General features: G+C 42.5%; 1 protein-coding gene across 3 annotated transcripts; it reads left to right on the forward strand.

The window, feature by feature from the left end:
- Positions 1-7,078: 7,078 nt before the first annotated feature.
- On the forward strand, positions 7,079-14,456 carry DNASE2B (deoxyribonuclease 2 beta). Of its 3 annotated transcripts, none has more exons than XM_013056221.2 (4): positions 7,079-7,429; positions 9,311-9,483; positions 10,827-11,024; positions 13,977-14,456. In XM_013056221.2, the coding sequence occupies exons 3-4, from the start codon at positions 10,904-10,906 to the stop codon at positions 14,324-14,326; spliced, it is 471 nt and encodes a 156-aa protein (XP_012911675.1). In that variant the 5' UTR covers positions 7,079-7,429; positions 9,311-9,483; positions 10,827-10,903; the 3' UTR covers positions 14,327-14,456. The 3 variants fall into 3 exon arrangements, with proteins under 3 accessions (XP_012911675.1, XP_004752766.2, XP_004752767.1); XM_004752709.3 differs by having other exon boundaries at positions 9,311-9,472; XM_004752710.2 differs by having other exon boundaries at positions 9,311-9,472; positions 10,892-11,024.
- Positions 14,457-15,022: the final 566 nt, after the last annotated feature.

Raw genomic sequence — 15,022 nt, forward strand, 5'->3', positions numbered from 1 at the left:
CCTGAAGGGTGAGCGGTCAATATATTTACCTGATTGCGTTAAAACCAATGGGACACCAAGACCTCTTGAAATGAAAGCACCGCATTGATTGGCTAAAACCAGAGGTGGAGACAATATGTAAACATCTTTGGTAAAATACAATTAAATTTGCTCTGACTTTGAGGCAACCCTTCGAAGTAGACTTTAGGAAATGTTTCTTTAAGACCGAGAGTGTTAGAAGTGATAGATCCCAATTATGACTAAGATGGAAGGTTTAATCATTTCTGCTTAATGTGTGAATGACAAGCATTTGTTTTCACTTCTAGAGCATCATGAGGGAAAGAAAAACATGACATATATTTAATTCCACATCTACTGATCAAGATGGAGTTTCCCTGCCTACTGAACTTCCTACCACATGGTGTTCACTCCAAAGAGTTAACTATCTATCCCTTTGTTCTCTCCAGAACTTCTGATGACTTTGCAAACCCGGCAACAATTGAGCACAAAAGCCTCCGGAGTCACGCTGGCACGTTGTGACTGAACCACACAATGACGTGAGGTTCGCTCCGTTCTGGAAATGCCCAAACAGCTAACGGCAGAGGTAAATGCAATCCAACATCAGCACCCGCACAGCCTGGGACAGACCTGAGACTCGGAGCCCTCAGTCTCGGGGGCAAGTTTCCCACGGTGGCAGAGGGTAAAGGTGGCAGATTAAAAAAAAAAAAAATGACAGCAAGACTTCTGAGAACAGCCCTTGCTTTACTCTTCTTTGGCCTGTTTGGGGTTCTGGAAGCAACAACAATATCATGCAGGAATGAGGAAGGCGAAGCTGTGGATTGGTAGGTAAATGAAACGGGAGGATTCGGGCATGCAGGTAGAAAGCCAGAGGGTCTGAGGCAAAGCGGCTCACTGTAAATTCCTAAAGGAATCTTCCACCCTGCCTCTCCCTTTTAAAAAGAGGAAATTAAAGTGTATAAATGACTCACATATCCAAATAGGAACAGGCTCCTGAGTGGGGGGGGGGGGCTGCCCCCTGAGGAAGAGCTCAGCAGCCCCTCATGAGCCTGATTCGCTGGCCCCAGTGGGACAAGGCTGGGGCCACAGAGGTGGGAGAGAGCTGACAACCTCTCTCCTTTGGCAATTTCCTCTCATGGCATTGTGCCTTTCCTAACGGAACTTTCCAACATCCTTTTAGAGAGGGAGAAAAGCAAGAAGGCAGATTACTTTTTGTCTGAGAACTTGCTCTTGTCCTTCTGAGAAGGAGAAAGAGGGCTTGATGGAGCGCAGCATGGCTGGGTTGACGGTGTTGATTAGGCAGCACACGGCAGTTGTTGGAATGGGTGCTGGATCGCTGGCATCCTTCATGGTGTCAGAGAGACTAAGCACAGCACCACATTATAGCCATGGATTCTTCTAAAGCTTAGATCACCTTTTCACTCTTTCATTAAGGTCTTTGGTTTGGACGTTGTGGTTGGCGTCAAGCTTTGTGTAAACTTCAGGCTAAAGACCACAGATGCATTCATTCAGTCTCTCAGCAAGCAGTTACTGAGCTTATGCCAGCCCTTGTGCTGACCATTGACAACACAGGTATGAATGAAACATGGTTCTTGCCCTCCAGAAGCTCAGTTTTGCGGTGAGGGCATAAATGGGGCCACTGGGGAGCAGACAGCCCAAAAATCTTCTCTGAGGAAGTAGTTTTGAGCTAAGTTGTTGTTGTTGTTTAAGACTTTATTTATTCATGAGGGAGAGAGAGGAAGGCAGGCTCCCCATGGAGCAAGGAGCCCACATGGGAATCAATCCCAGGACCCTGGGATCATGACCTGAGCAGAAGGCAGACACTTAACTGACTGAGCCACCCAGGCTTCCCTGTTTTGAGCTAAGTTTTAAGAACAATGATGAGCTGGTCAGAAAAACCAGGGAGATGCAAGGGCATCTCAGGCCCATGAGGGAGTGGTAAGGAGGTATAGGGGCAAAAAGGTAGAAAGCCATGGAGAGAGTGTGGAAGCAGTTCCGTGTTGCTGGTCCTTCAGAACATGGAGAGATGGCAGGAGGGAAGTTCAGCAAGAGGCAACGGCCAGTTCAAGAAGGGCTTCATGTGCTGGGCTGCAGAGTCTGCCCTTGACCCTCCAAGGGAGCTACTAAAGACCTTCAAACAGGGATGTGAAGTGGTCAGGTTCATATTTGAGAAAGTCCACTGGCAATACTGGGAAGACCAGCTTCATGGAGACCAGTCTAGAGTCATGGAGAACTATAGGACTCACACATTATGGGTGAGATGATATGCCAACGCACGTTAGAGAAATGGCAGTCAAATTAGAGAGGAAGGTACATTCTGAGAAAACTTATTCACAAATGGGTTGAGGGTCGTAGGAGAGAGCGCCAAGTTAGGAAAGACTTTCAGACTGTTGGTGTCTCTGACCATACAGATGTGTTCCCCAGCTGCGGAGAAGAGCAGAGTTGGACAAAATATTATAAACTTGGCTTCAAAACTATGGAGCTGGAGGTCTCTGGAACATGTATGCATTTAGGTTTCTCTGGACCTCAGCATAGAGGTCTGGGCTACAAAGAGATCCAGGAGTCTTCAGAATATAACTGGAAATGGTTACCCAAGAAAAATGTTTAAATGCACGAGTTCTCCTCTGGTGTGTCGTGACACAGATCTCCAGCTCTTCAATGGCGGGCCACTACAGCATGAGTGACACATAAAATATATTTTTGCCACCGCTGAATGGACATGTTACTTAGCAATACCCGTCAGAGGGAATTCTGAGCCTGAGCAAACAGGGAGGCAGCCTCGAGCTGTTACAACTCACGGTGAGAGTCAATGGGCAGAACAACATCAGGCCAGTACCAAAGAACGATCTTATGTTCCTGGTCACATGTGAGGACCCAGCCCTGAGAGTAAGAAGGCATGTACGGGGCGGGAAAATGCGCATATGAATAGAAGCAAGTGTAGAATGTGAAGCTTTTATGTGCAGCGTGAGGTACTGGCTTGTGGCAATAGTGAATGCGTTAGGATGTTTGCTTTCTTGTGAGTATTTGACAGTGCATTGTGGGATTTTTGCATTAGAGAGTATTTGGCTAGACCTGGCGGCTTTGCCCTCAGGGGACTTTCAACATTGCAAACATTTTTGATTGGCACAGCTGCGGAGTACTATGTCATCTAGTAGGTAGAGGCCAGGGAGGCTGCAATGCCCAGGACATCCCCCCCCCCCACAACAAAGGATGATCTGGCCTGAAATGTGAGCACAGGCCCATTGAGAAGCCCTGGGATCCATGACCCAGCCACCTCCCCTCCCAGTGAGATACCTGAAGAAGATATACAAACAGGAGATAATAGTAAAGAAGGCAAAATGCTTACTTGATTGGCTGTCTTGGCCCCAAACCCTCAATGCAGCAGTCTGATAAACAGCTGAAGAATGTGGCTGAAGCCAGAGGGTCAAGGGAGATGCCATCTACTCTGCAGGCCAGACCCAAATCTCAGACCCAGCCAGCCAGCTACAAAGACATGAGCATGTCAAGCACTTGGGACAGAAGAGAAAAACACATCCAAGGCCTTTGCTGTCTAGCCCTGGGCTTTGACCTCTCCCCAGGGCAGCCATATGGACTGTGGAAACAGAAGACAGCCACAGTCAACGTGTACAATGCATACATGGGCTTCGCCTACAGGGACCCTTCCTGCCAGGCCGGCTACTGTCTCGGGACATGTCCAGTGAGATTCTCATTCCTTCTCTGGGAAGGACCAAAGCCAAGGGTGAAAATAGAGGTGGAAAGCTGGAGCAAATCCTTTTCCTCGGACTTAGGAAACACAAATAAAATGGTATGTTTCGGTGCTTCACACCAAGGGAGCAGTCAACAGATGTTAGTAATTTGTGATTATTTCCTTTGTTAGGTTTACCTTTTATAAGTTACCTAAAAGGCAAGACAAGGAAAGCAGACAGACTGGGTTAGAGTACCTATACCTAGACTCCACCACCAGAAGCTGGAAGAGGAGTAAGCAGCTCATGAATACCACCAAGAGTGTGTTGGGAAGGACGTTACAACAGCTATACGAAGCCTATGCCTCCAAGGTAAGCTGCTGTTAATCGTTCATCTGATTCATACAAAAATGTGTAACATAGAATCTAAAGCTTCCAAAGGTTTTAATGCTAACCCACCAAACCCCCAGTCTTAGCAACTTGCAGTCAGCCGGCACAGAATCTGAATCAATCTAAGACCTTAAGGATTATATCGTCAGACTCTATGGCGATGCCAAATTATTGGCACATTCAGCACTATATCCAGTAGTATCACTGGGTAAGGTGTGAACTGATTACATATGGAAGCCTTCTGGCTGCCAAACCCTGCCAATTCATTCGGGACTTGCTAGCTTATCCCTCTGACAGAAATAGAAAGGAGCCCCCTCCTGTTATAATGCAACATAGACCCGCAGTCAATACGCCTTGAGGAATGGATTGCTTATGCTATAGTGGGGATGAGTGGCGGTGGCCCTCATGACGGTTTCCAGTTGGTCTTCCTTTTAATTTATCATTTTCCAAATAGTAGGTTGAGAGCTAGGGTTCTAGCGCAAGGCCCAGAACTAACTTGCCCCAATGCAGATTAAACCTGCTATCTGGACTTGATCAGGCAATGAGCTAACCAGCCAGAGACAGAGGTAAGCAGACTGCTGGCTCACTGTGGGCAGTCTCCCAATGTTCCAGGCACCGTCTGCTATTCGGTGACAAGACACTGCATTCCAACCAGGGGTGACAAGTAAAACCAAACAATAATATTTGGTTGCACGCATGTATGCATCCCCAACACTCACTTATAGAGAAGTCAATGTGTAAAATGACTCAGCACTTACAGCGTGCTGGGCCTTTGCATAGGTCAATAAATTTAATCCCCATAATACTATGTTAGACCCTAGCACTACGATACATATATATGTGAGTATTTACTCAAAACGTGCAGAGAGCCTTCCCTATGTGTACTGATAGTCACTTTATTCACCTGCCATTAAGATCAGCCTTCAGAGCCAAGTTACAAGATAAGAATTTATTTATTTATAAGGTGCACCAAGCACTGTTCTGGGTGCTTTTTAAAAGTATTTAATCCCAGCAGCAACCCTGTTTTAAATTATAGGTTGTTATGTAAAGTCAAAACTGCCTGCAGTTTCTTCTGCTTTCCAAGGTTGGGGATGGAGGCTGGGACCATAACCCATCAGTGAGGAAATCAGCGCTTTCCCTATTTCCTTCCCCACTGGAAGAGAAATGAAACAGCAACATGGTGGAGCCTCTGTCATTCACCTTAGTTGGGACAGATGGTTCTTACTTTGGCTGAGTATAATAATGAGCTTTGGAGGCCCAACACTAGCCTCAGAGCCAGGAGGGCAAAAGAGCTAAACTGCTCTGCCAAATAAAATAGAGTAGAGGAGAGCTAGGAATTAGAAAGTGTAAGAAACACAGAGGGAGACCAGGAGCAAGTCCTTGCAGTGATGTAAAAGCATTCCATGTTTTGTACCCTCAGTAAAACCTGCTCACACGCAGGCCTCAAGTGATGGATTCTGGAAAGAAAATGACAGTAAAAGGGCTGATTTCCATGTCTGATTGGCATAGAGCAACAATAGTGGGTGACATTCAAGGGAGATGGGGTGTTCTTTGGAAGCTGGAATTCTGTGCCAGACGTGATGGTGAGACAGAACTCCCCCACCTGCCAACCTGGAGTTCTAACAGAAAGCAGAATTCGAGATCAGACCGACTGGTTTTTAATCTCAATTGCCAAGATGACCTGGGCCAATATCTTGGTTGCACTGGGCATTGTTGCCCTTCTCTTGTCTTTGTCAATAAGAAACTTCCATTCACCTTTATAATAACATTTATCAAATTGTACTGGAGTTGCTTGTACTTGCCTGTCTATAGTCCCTGCTAACTAGGGGCAGAGATTGTATTAGTCTTGTCCAACATTCGGTAGTCAAAATAATACGCAGCCTATGGTTATATAAAGCTGTCCAGAGACACATGCGTAGGCCTACCTACTCTCCGGTCCATAGTCTTCCCCTTTGTCAGAGAGCCTCTCTTCACTAGGGCTATAAACCGTTTAACCTTAGCTAGCCGTTACACTCCTTGTTAGAATAACACATTTCATCAATTGTAAGGATAAAGTTCCTCACAGAATCTTCCCAGAGCCCCTTCACATTGTACGCCAAAGGTACACAATGGCCTCATGACCACATTCAACACCAGCTCATTGAATCACTGTCAGAGTCCTCCGGCTGAGGATATGAAGGCCAACCGTAGCTCAGTAGGTCAGTTGTGGAAAATGAGTGTAAAAAGACAACTTCTTTTCCTGGATATTCCTAAATATAATAGCCAGGAATGCTTCACAGGCTATGGGGTGCATTTAAAAAAAGGTTTTAAGTTACATCAAATCATGAAGCAATTGTAAGCAACTCAGTTATTGACTTATTTTCTGAGAGAAAAGGAGGAGGCTTTTCTTTTTAAATTGAGGAACTGGGTTGTCCTTTATTGTTTTTAATTATGTCTTCAAGATTTTTTAAAATATCAACATTATTGGCTTCAGTAAGAATCACTATGTCATGACACCAATGAAATGGAACCACACAGAACTAATATAAGCACATTTCCAAAACATGACATAAAAAACACCACCAAAGTAATAGCTTCATTTTTACTCAGAGATTTGGCCCACTGTTTAGAAAATTTTCTCTTATTTTGCCTTACCAGAGGAAATCCAATATCCCCACACATTCAATTTCACCACTTTTTCTAAGCAGGAAAATATCAGGCGAGAAGGTGAAGTGACACTGAGAAATAGATTGCAGGAAGATCCTCCCCTCCAGGGAAGGAGTGGGAGCAGAGAATGAGGAATCCTGATTTAACACAAAACTCTGACCAAGAGGTGAAGTACAATGCAGGCAGAGGAACCCAGACCCTGACAGCCAGTTCCGCATTGTGTCTCTAATATCAGTGGAAAAAAACCCAGGTGTAAATCTTGGCTGGTTGTTCCTACTTCATTTCCTGAACAAATATTTAAGTACTTCTTTATTATAAACCGGTTGCCAAATGAGAAATGCGTGTCCAAAACAACCAAGAGAAATAGGAATACTGCCCTCACATACACAGCAGGAAGCGTAGGGTTCCTGGAACATAAGACAAAGCCACGCGTGGTTGAGAATGGGCTTCCTGTTCCCCTGTCTTTCGTGGCACAAAATTCATATTGATAGGGAAGCTGCCTATTAGGAGAATGGACTTTTCATGTGTATTAATGAAAGCTCTGTATCGCAGTCTGGGTGGCTGGTAGAAATGTTGTGAGCATTTACAAGCGTAAGAATGACACTGTTATAACCCTAGTGTGTTTCTGCAGAATAACAACACAGCCTATCTACTCTACAATGATGGGGTCCCTACCTCTGTGAATTACAGCCGAAAGTATGGACACACTAAAGGTATGACAAAAGCTGTTTCTCTTTCCTATTGGCAATCAACATTCTCTTCAACATTCTCTCTTGAATATTCTTATGTTGCACACCAAAAAGATAGCTTTTCTTCTTAATGGTTTATTTTGAGTTATCAAAATGCATGATTTCTATATCACAGGTTATAATCATATCATATGACTTGGAAATCTCCTTTTCACAAATTCCATTTTATTTCTTTTTCTTTCTTTTTTTTTTAAGATTTTATTTATTTATTTGACAGACAGAGATCACAAGTAGACAGAGAGGCAGGCAGAGAGAGAGAGGAAGGGAAGCAGACTTCCCTTCAGGGGCAGGCAAATGGATGTCAGCAAGCCAGGTGGGCTGAACTAGCAGGTCCCTGAAGAACTGGAAGGTGCATACTTTGTCAAAAGGGCAGATAGCTTGCCTTTAGAGGATGCAATTTTTCAGGAGATGTTGAAAATTAGTATTTGTGGAAATTTCCCCCAGTGTTTAAATGTTGGCAATGAGCTCGAAGTCTTGAAAATACTCTGTGAGCATAATAATATGTATCTGCAGGCTAGATTTGGCCACTGGGCTGCTACTTTGCAACCTCTGATTAAGAATATAATTTGTAATGGCTGTCAAATGTCATGAGTATTGAAAGCTTTTGATTTAGCCAAGATGCCCTCCTGATGGTCCTATTAGCATGGAATGCAGCAATTTTTATAATACACCACATTCTCCAACCTCTTCTCCAACAACCCTCAACCACCATTCTCACTTCACCCTGTTAGTTGCTAAAAGGATTTGGGAGAAAGACTGGAAAAGGAAAGGGACCCCATGTCCAGAGGGGGTGTTCTCTTTGCCAACACATGCCTGACATCCTGTGGCATGGGTACCGGGGGCTGAGGATTTCAGGCAAACAGCTCACTCATCTGGGCAGAAGGAAACTTCTGAAGGTCATCCAGGTCTGTTAGGCAAAAGGACTTTGGACATACATTTTCCACCTGGACACAGGGAATGATTCCATATCCACTGAGAGACCAATAGTGTTCTTTCTTAAAGTGTGTTCTTTGCAAAAGAAATAACAGACAGGCACTTGATTTCCATTCTAACAATAAGACAAACATGAATAGCTTTGTATTTGCATGGTCATATGCAAACTGGAAAGTCTAGTCAGCATACCAAAACTATCCCAGTTTATTCATAAACACAGAAATCGTCACAGATGCCTGTTGGATAGGATTCATTTTGCCATGTCACAAGATGATGAAAATCTTTCTGTTTCCTTCCTTTCTGGTTTTCACGTTATTTTGCTCCACAAATCTTCACTAAACACAATTACCTGGGACATTTTGGCATGGCTTCTCTTTTAATTCTCTTTGCCTCTTGTTTCTGGACTTGTGGAATTGACTAGTCTTCTACAGTTAAAGGTGCATTGGTTTCTTACAACAAATTACTACAGGTACATTTCTCTGTTTGATATTTTTCTCCTCCTCTTTAGCCAGCTTTTGAAAATAGCTTAGCTGCTTAGCAGTACAGAGACTCATTATCTGAAGCTTGCCAGGTGACTATATGGTTTAACAAGGTCAAATTCCAATTAAGTACATTTGCATTCTGCCAAAACAAATTCTCCTTATGGTTACAACATGAAATTCCTCTTAGTTCTTCATAGGGTGGCTGCCCTGGCTGCCTCTTTGGTGGCTTCTTATCAGTAATGCGGCTAGGTGATGTGTGCCTGAATTGGTTTTGGAATCTTTGAAAAACAAGCAGAAATCTTTGTGGTCATTAATGGAATCAAACACTGGCCTGAAATATAAATGGGCTTAAATGTTGCAGCTTTGAACCCTATTGTTCAATGGAGATTTTGTTTTTCTAATGTATCTGTATTAACTGTATTTTTGGTAGGCTTACTGCTGTGGAACAGAGTCCAGGGAATCTGGCTGATTCATTCTATTCCCCGGTTTCCTCCAACTCCTGAAGAAGGCTATGATTATCCACCCACAGGAAGAAGACACGGGCAAACTGGCATCTGCGTAACTTTTAAGTACAACCAGTATGAAGCAATAGGTAACACTAGAGTATGTTTAAAAAAGAGATAGTAATGTTAAAGAAAGGATTTGGAAATGTATTAATAAATGTATTACTTCATCTATTTCTCTATTCATTAACATTCTGACACCTGGATTCTACTAGATTCTAATATTGACATTGCCACGGTGAGACCATGAGCTGTTTCACTTACTAGACCTTTGTTTTCTGATCTGCCAGTGATGTCCTTGAAATTGATCGGGGTAGTATTTTCAAATATCTGCGGTGGCCAGGCTGGTAACAAAAATGGGTGAAACAGACAAGCAACACTTCATGGGCAGTGGGATCAGTGATAAACTGGAGTGTTGAGTCTCCACTCCAAAGCCTCATCTCTGCCATGTGACTCTGCAGGAAAGCAGACCTAATGATACCAGAGCTCCATATTTTTCAAGAGGAACTCGAAATCTAGGGATGGGAGGATGGGAGACAGTTGGAAAGACAGCATGGTCTCAAACTTATTTTTTAAAAAAATTGTGCAGATTACATGTTACCTGCAGGCCACCAACCTGACAGCTCCAAGCCATGGAATCTTCCTTTGAGATCCCAAGCTCAAGTGCCAAAAATACTTGGATTTGGAAGTGAAAACTATGGATGTGGATTTGGAAAACTAAGCTGAGGGAGGAGGAAGAGGAGGAACGCTGTTTTACCAATCTCTTTTTTACTGAGGAGGCTGCTAAATTGTAGTAATGAGTGATTTACCTCTACGTATAGGAGGTTTAGAACATGTTTTTCATCAAATTTCCACCTTATGGCAAGGATTACTGAGGCTCTCACTCAAAGCCCTAGTTTAACTACTTGAGTTCCAGTAATGATTAGAGAGAAGAATAGCACAGAGATGAGGTGTACATGCTGATGAGCTAACCATTCTTTAAGTTGGATGATCAGTTCACGGGAGTTCTCTACTTTTGCATATGTACATATATGAGAAAGAACCATATGGCCTCCAATGTCAGACTGCCTGGATTTGAATATCAACTCCATCAGTTACGAGCTTTATGAACCTGTACATGCAACATAAATTCTCCATTAATTCATCTATAAAATGAAGATAATGATAAAAGAACTTAATTAATAATATGGTTGTTGTTAGGATTGAATTAAAAACATGTAAAGCCCATAGGACAATGCCTGGAAAGTAGGAAGTAAATACTCAATAGGTGTCAACTACTTTAACCGAGAGTAACTTGAAAGCTATTGGTTTCAAGAAGGGAATACTCTTGTTTTTGTTTTTTGTTCTGCTTTGTTCTTTTAACTCAAAGCAAGATCTATAATATCAACAAGCATTTCCATCTGTGTCCTAATTCTCAACTTTTCTTTCTGTTTCTTGATTCAGATTCTCAGCTCTTGATCTATAACCCAAACATTTATAGCTGTTCCATCCCCGCCATCTTTCACCAGGAGCTCGTTCACATGCCCCAGCTGTGCTCCGGTTCTAGCTCGTCAGAGATCCCCGGCAAGCACCTCACCGCACTTCAGTCAGCCCGGGGCCAAAAATTCCTCCATTTTGCAAAGTCGGATTCTTTCCTTGATGGTATGAAAGGTCATGATCCAATCATACGTAACTTTGCTGTTGGACTCACTCTGGATTAGATAGAGGAAATACTCTGATTATGCAGGGGTAGGGAAGTAGAAGAGAAGGGAGGGAAAAGGGAGATTGGATCAGTTCAAACATTTGCCTACTCTGCTTGAATAGCAAAATTCCTGATCCAACCACCAAAATAACTCACACTATCTCACAACCATCCAACCAGGGGCCAGGGAAAACTCACAGTCTGCAGCCTCTGTTGGGCACAAGACACAGCTGTCTCCTTCTTTTTCTATTCTCTAAGCAGCTATTTAAAACCTTCTTCACCCTCAAGTCCTTTACATGACTCTGCCATCTCCTTTCTGGCCTTGATTTCTCCTTCATAGAGAGAACAGAGATCACCAAGGAGAAACCCTTTCAAGGACAAACCCCACCAAAAAACAGTATGGAGGTTCCTCAAAAAATTAAAAACAGAAATATCACGTGATTCTATAATTCCACTACTATTTACTCAAAGAAAACAAAAACACTAATTCAGAAAGATATATGCAGCCCTTTGTTTATTGCAGCATTATTTACAGTAGCTAAGATATAGAAGAAACCCAAGTGTTCATCAACAGATGAATGAATAAAGAAGATGTGGTATAGATATACAATGGAATATTACTCAGGCATTAAAAGGAATGAGATCTTACCATCTGTGACGAAATGGATGGACCTAGAGGGTATTATGCTAAGTGAAATAAGTCAGACAGAGGGACATAATGATTTCGCTTATATGTGGAATTTTAAAAGCATATGATTTCACTTATATGTGGAATTTAAAAACAAAACAAAGGAACAAACCCCTCCCCTCCTGAATAAAAGCAGAAATGGGCCCATAAATACATAGGACAAACTGATGACTCCCAGAGGGGAGTGGGTGGAAGGATGGGCAAATGGGTGTGAGTGAGTGGGAGGGACAGGCTTCCAGGTATGGAATAATAAGTCACAGGGATGAATGAATAAGTCACTACCTTCCTGGGGAATGTAGTCCATGGTACAATAGCATAGTACAATAACAGATGGTAGCTCCACTGTGGTCCACATAAAATGAAGAACAGAGTTGTCAGATCACTGTGTGTTATACCTGAAACTAATGTAACACTTTGTGTCAGCTATACTTCCGTTTTTAAAAACAGCTAATAACAACAACAACAAAAAGAACACACCTACTCTCAATAATCTTATCTGTTTCCGTCCCTTTTCACGAGTTTTCTTCTACCCCAACAGAAGAAGTGCATCCCTTGTGCCTTGGAACCCTTCCCAGCCTCAGAATACCTTGATTCATCCACTTGATCTGTTCTCCCTCTTCTACTTCAACAGGCCCACTCTATAAGCTCTGTCCCCTTGGCCCACAAACATCCCCCAAAACCTTCCCTCAGTTCTAGATCCCTATATCTGTTTCTTCTTTTCTTCCAGATTTCTTTTTAAAGGGCTCTTCAGAGCCTTCACTTGATCAATGCTCCTTCACTGCAGCCTTGAGCCTCTGTCTGTAGACACCAGTCTCTCCGCAGTCACCAATGACTCTCTTAGTTGACCTCATTGTCTTCCCTTTTTGGTTGCTTCCTTCCTTCCTTTTATATTAGATAAAATTCACTGAATGCCTGCCACTTGCCAAGCTCTGTGTTAGGCACCAGATAGAGATCCAAAAACTAACAGGACAGAAATAGTCTCTGCAGAATCTGGCACTGTGAAAACCCTTTCCTTCCTGAAACACTCCCCCTCCCTGATTTTTGGGAGTATCTAGTCTCTTGGTCTTCTTCCCACTTCTCCTAAGTCTCTTCTGCCAGGTCCTCCTCCTGCCTACTACTTAGGTGGCTGAGTTGCCACATGGTTCTCTACTCATCCTTATCTCATTCTACTTACTCACTCTAGGTGATTTCCAGCAAGCCTTCAGGTGATTCCCAAGACTAGATCTGCACCCCAGATCTCTGGACTGACAGATGTATTCAAAAGTGGGTGGGACATTTCTACTTGGAGGTGGCACAGCCACATCAAATTCAACATGCCAAACTCATCATTATCCCCCACAAATCCACTCTTTTTCTTGTATTCTGCATGGTCAACTGGGGACTCTAGATCCCTCCTTTTTCCTCACCCCTGTATCAAGTCATCAAATTCAATCAGCTCCAGGTCCTTAGTAACACTCACATTTATCTTTTCTTCTCCAAACTTTCGGCCACTGCTACAGTCCCACCTGTGTTTATTGTCACAGTTATTGTGACAACCTGATGTTTTCCCTATCTCCAATCTAATGCACCTTCCACAGTTCATCCTCTGCATTGCCTCTTGATTGATATTTATGATCATAAACCAGTTTCTGTTAATTCTCCATTAACACTTCTTTAAAAACTCCCCCATTGAGGGGTGCCTGGGTGGCTCAGTTGGTTAAGTGTCTGACTCTTGATTTCAGCTCAGGTCATGATCTCAGGGTCATGGGATTGAGCCCTGCACTGGCCTCAGAATAGAGTCTGCTTAAGATTCTCTCTCCCCCCCCATCCCCTACCCTCTACTCACTCTAAATAAATAAATAGCCCCAGTGATTTCAGGAAAACCCAAACATTTTGGCATGATTTGCAAAGATCCCTTGAAGCTGGCCCCAGGTTACTTTTCTAGCTTTATTCTTTCTGAAGATCTTTTCAGAACAAAACATATATGACTCTCTTATTTGTGTTGAACAGAGGACATTTTAAACACCAATGTCATCTTAGTAATAAGGATAATAACTTTTATTTACATGTCCCTTTAGCACTTACAAAATGTTCTCCCATCCACTATCTCAATTATGTTGTTATTATTGTGCTTATGACATTCACATATCAGGGGTGAATGATGAGTTCCATTGCTGAGGATATTTTCAGGGACTTATCTAAGTACAAATACTAGCCTTGCTATCTTTTTCCCTATAAACTCTAGACATCTTTGCAGCCTGGATGGCTCAACATTTGAAGACACACTTGCTAACAGAAACCTGGCAGCGAAAGAGACAAGAGCTTCCTTCAAATTGCTCCCTTCCTTACCATGTCTACAATGTCAAAGCAATTAAGATATCTGGACAGTCTTATTTCAGTTCTTACCAGGATCATGCCAAGTGGTGTGTTTCCCAAAAGAGGACCAAAAATCGCTGGACCTGTATTGGAGACCTAAATCGGAGCCCATACCAAGCCTTCAGAAGTGGAGGGTTCATTTGTACCCAGAATCAGCTTATTTACCATGCATTTCAAGGACTGGTTTTGTATTATGAGCCCTGTAACTCAACTTGGTGAAAGGACATAAGTACTATCATTTTCACTGCTGACAATGAGTCTTCTTCCATAAGATCCATTATATATCAAAAGCCTGTGAATGTAGCTGTACTCCACATATCATCAAATAAAATGCTTTTCTACCATGTTTACCATTTTATCTTCCACTTAGTGGCAATTTATCTACTTTGTATTTATATGTCATAAACATAAATGATTATACATTACTAAAGTGAGAATGGATGGAGTGGAAGAAAAAATATTCTCTGTGTTCATAGATCGACAGGCTATCTCTCAGATTAATTGCACCTCCTTCACAAAGATTTCCTGACTCTTCTCATTCTTTGTTGAAGGAAAAAAATTTCTCTGTGTATGTCATACTATTTAGTCACATTCTTCTTAAAGTTCTTTTCGCTGGTTTATGGTTGAGTTTTATTTGTTATTCTCGCTGCTGCTCCTTACTCATCTTGTGATCTGAGGCCATTTACTTGAACTCTCAGAGCTTTGCTTTTCTCATCTGAGACATGCAAATAATAAACATTTTCAAAATGTTTTAAAGTCAGATTAGGAGGAAAAAGTGAAACAACCTACCAACTTGGGAGTAAATAAAGAAGAGTAACATAAATAAATCCTAATCAAACCTAACAATCTTCATTCCAGTGTGCTTCATTTTGGGAGTTCTGGTCACTAAATACAACTGTGCTATGAATAAACAGT

This window comes from Mustela putorius, unplaced genomic scaffold (assembly GCF_011764305.1).
Source record: "Mustela putorius furo isolate JIRA1106 unplaced genomic scaffold, ASM1176430v1.1 tig00003853_pilon_pilon_pilon, whole genome shotgun sequence".
Lineage (NCBI taxonomy): Eukaryota > Metazoa > Chordata > Mammalia > Carnivora > Mustelidae > Mustela > Mustela putorius.

Bases quoted from the DNA above. Each gene is read 5' to 3' on its own strand.
- DNASE2B (XM_013056221.2), top strand. From the start codon at position 10,904: ATGCCCCAGCTGTGCTCCGGTTCTAGCTCGTCAGAGATCCCCGGCAAG. The intron at 11,025-13,976 runs GTATGAAAGGTC...TATAAACTCTAG, and splicing joins GTCGGATTCTTTCCTTGATG to ACATCTTTGCAGCCTGGATG.